At 41.5% G+C, this 2,500-nt stretch overlaps 1 protein-coding gene across 1 annotated transcript in view; it reads right to left on the bottom strand.

The window, feature by feature from the left end:
- LOC308282505 (calpain-1 catalytic subunit-like) overlaps positions 1 to 2,500 on the bottom strand; it is a gene marked incomplete at both ends in the record, with an annotated part of 29,972 nt that overhangs the window by 24,526 nt on the left and 2,946 nt on the right. Inside the window, one exon of the mRNA XM_080722870.1 lies at positions 688 to 757. Within this exon, the coding sequence (XP_080578996.1) occupies positions 688 to 757 (70 nt within the window). The remainder of the gene's footprint in view (positions 1 to 687; positions 758 to 2,500) is intronic.

The raw sequence follows: 2,500 nt of genomic DNA on the forward strand, positions 1-2,500 counted from the left end.
ATCTGCCCTCCATCCCCTCAGTACCAGCATATCTGACCTCCATCCCCTCAGTACCAGCATATCTGCCCTCCATCCCCTCAGTACCCTCAAATCTGCCCTCCATCCCCTCAGTACCAGCATATCTGCCCTCCATCCCCTCAGTACCAGCATATCTGCCCTCCATCCCCTCAGTACCAGCATATCTGACCTCCATCCCCTCAGTACCCTCAAATCTGCCCTCCATCCCCTCAGTACCCTCATATCTGCCCTCCATCCCCTCAGTACCCTCATATCTGACCAAACACCTCCAAAAAGTTAGCGACACCCACAGCTACATCACCAGAGGGAGCGCACACAACGATTTGATAATACAAACACATTTTTATTATTATTAAATGCAATGAATTATGTTTTGTTACTATTGTCATGTCTGTACATTGAGTGCTAAGGACTTCAGACGCAAACAAGACTGTAAAAGGCCTTATTAGGATGTTCCTGTTGGCACAATGTTTAACTGCAGCTGTGCTGCATTTTAAATGTTAATTACTGTACTTGTGTTGTTACTCATTGTGACTAATAAAATATTCAATCAATGAAAAAACAGACAGTCTGCCTGCCTGTCTGTTCGCCTGCCTGCCAGTCAGTCAGTCAGTCAGTCAGTCAGTCAGTCAGTCAGTCAGTCAGTCTGTCAGTCTGTCACTCACTCACCCAGCGCTCCCTGGCAGACGTCTGTCCTGGTGGCTCCTCCCACTATGAACTGAGGGCTGTCAGTCAACTCCTGCAGGAAACAAGACAGCCAATCACAAAACAGAAAAGAAAGAAAGAAAGAAAGAAAGAAAGAAAGAAAGATTTTAAATAAACATCGCAACAACTTTTAAAGAACAACTTCACCACTTTTCAACCTATCTTCATAGAATTGGTCCTCACTAATGTTCATGATAAAATAGCATTTTTTTATTCCCTTTATTCTGGGTCTGGGTCTCTTATGAGGGCTGTACGTGGGCGGTTCAGAAACCAGACATTGATTATACTACAAATCTCCATCCACTTTATGTCATTTACCACAATCTGTGCAGATTTATCTTGAGCTGTCCATACAGAACCCGTTTATTTAACTGGTTAAAACCCAAATCTAGAGGACTCTCTCACTGGCTGCTGTTTGTTTATAAATGCATACACGTTAACTCTATTCACACTACAACTATATCTACGCCCCTACAGCTCACCATACAACTTATGCCTTACAGTATTCTTACTTCATTGTCCCCTCCAAAATCAGTAAAGAGATTGCCCGACATGCTTTTAAACATAAAGCCTCAGACCATGGGAACAATCTTTAATGAATCTATCTTTACTCATCTTCAAATATCCTGTTTCTGTTTCTAATTGCCCCTGATCAGGGAGGTGCAGAGAATGTTAGAGAGGCAGTGCCTGGAATTTATAAAAGGTGTAAATATTGAAAATAGCCGACCTCCAAGCTCACAACGTGTCGCGCTGCAAGGTCGGCTATTAACGGTTATGTAACAGCTTGATACCACACTGAAACAAGTATAATGAAGTGAATACTGGAGATGTGTCGTAACGGCATGGATTTCTACACAGAGAGGGCATTTCCTTCATCATAGTAAAAACTGCATTCATGGTCTGGAGAGGGCACTTTTACAGACGGATAAAAGTATGTTAATGCATGTTACGGCATGTGCAAGCATGTCATGGTTTGTTGTTTTTGCTTAATTCTTTCTTCATTTAGCTGTTATTAATGCATGAAATCTGTTATGTTGTGGAGATCGGTTTGGGTGGGAGCAAACAGTTTCGGGAGAGCTTTTGTTTTTTTGTCAAGTTGTCTCTGTTTATGTATGCATGGATGTATGTGGTGTATTGATCTGTCTATTGTATTTTCTGTGATGAGGACCCTCTCAAACACGAGATGATATATCTCTATCTCCTTTAAAGGTATAAGAACACCAGCGATGGGGAATCCAGGCTAATAGAAACAGCAGGCTTTCTATTTCTGAAAAGTTTTAACGGAAGCCCTTGTTCTCACAATAATACAAATATCTCTCTCTATATATATTTTTTATCTGCCTGTTTTTTGATTGATTGAACATTTTATTAGATAAAAATGTAGAACAGTACAAGTAGAGTCAACAAAAGAAATGTAGTACAGAACAAGTACAGTTGAACACCCTGCCTAAAAGGAATACCCCAAATATGGTCTTGTTTACGACGGAGGTCCTTCAATTCATCAACATGATGATGTCATTGGTAGACGGTTTCTGAACTGCGCACAGCCCTCCTATATGAGACACAGACCCCGTAGAAAGAAATGATGCTATTTCATCATGAACATTAGTGAGGACCGACTCTATGACGACAGGTTGAACAGTCTTACATTAAGATGTTTAGTTAAACCTTTCTAATGAGTTCTTCACTTCCTGTCACCGAGACTGCTGAGCAGACCGTTACCATAACAACCAGAGGGTTACCATGGTGACACAGAGGCATCTGGGAGGCAGGTTGG

Source organism: Nannobrachium achirus (genome assembly GCF_963921795.1).
Source record: "Nannobrachium achirus genome assembly, chromosome: 3".
NCBI lineage: Eukaryota > Metazoa > Chordata > Actinopteri > Myctophiformes > Myctophidae > Nannobrachium > Nannobrachium achirus.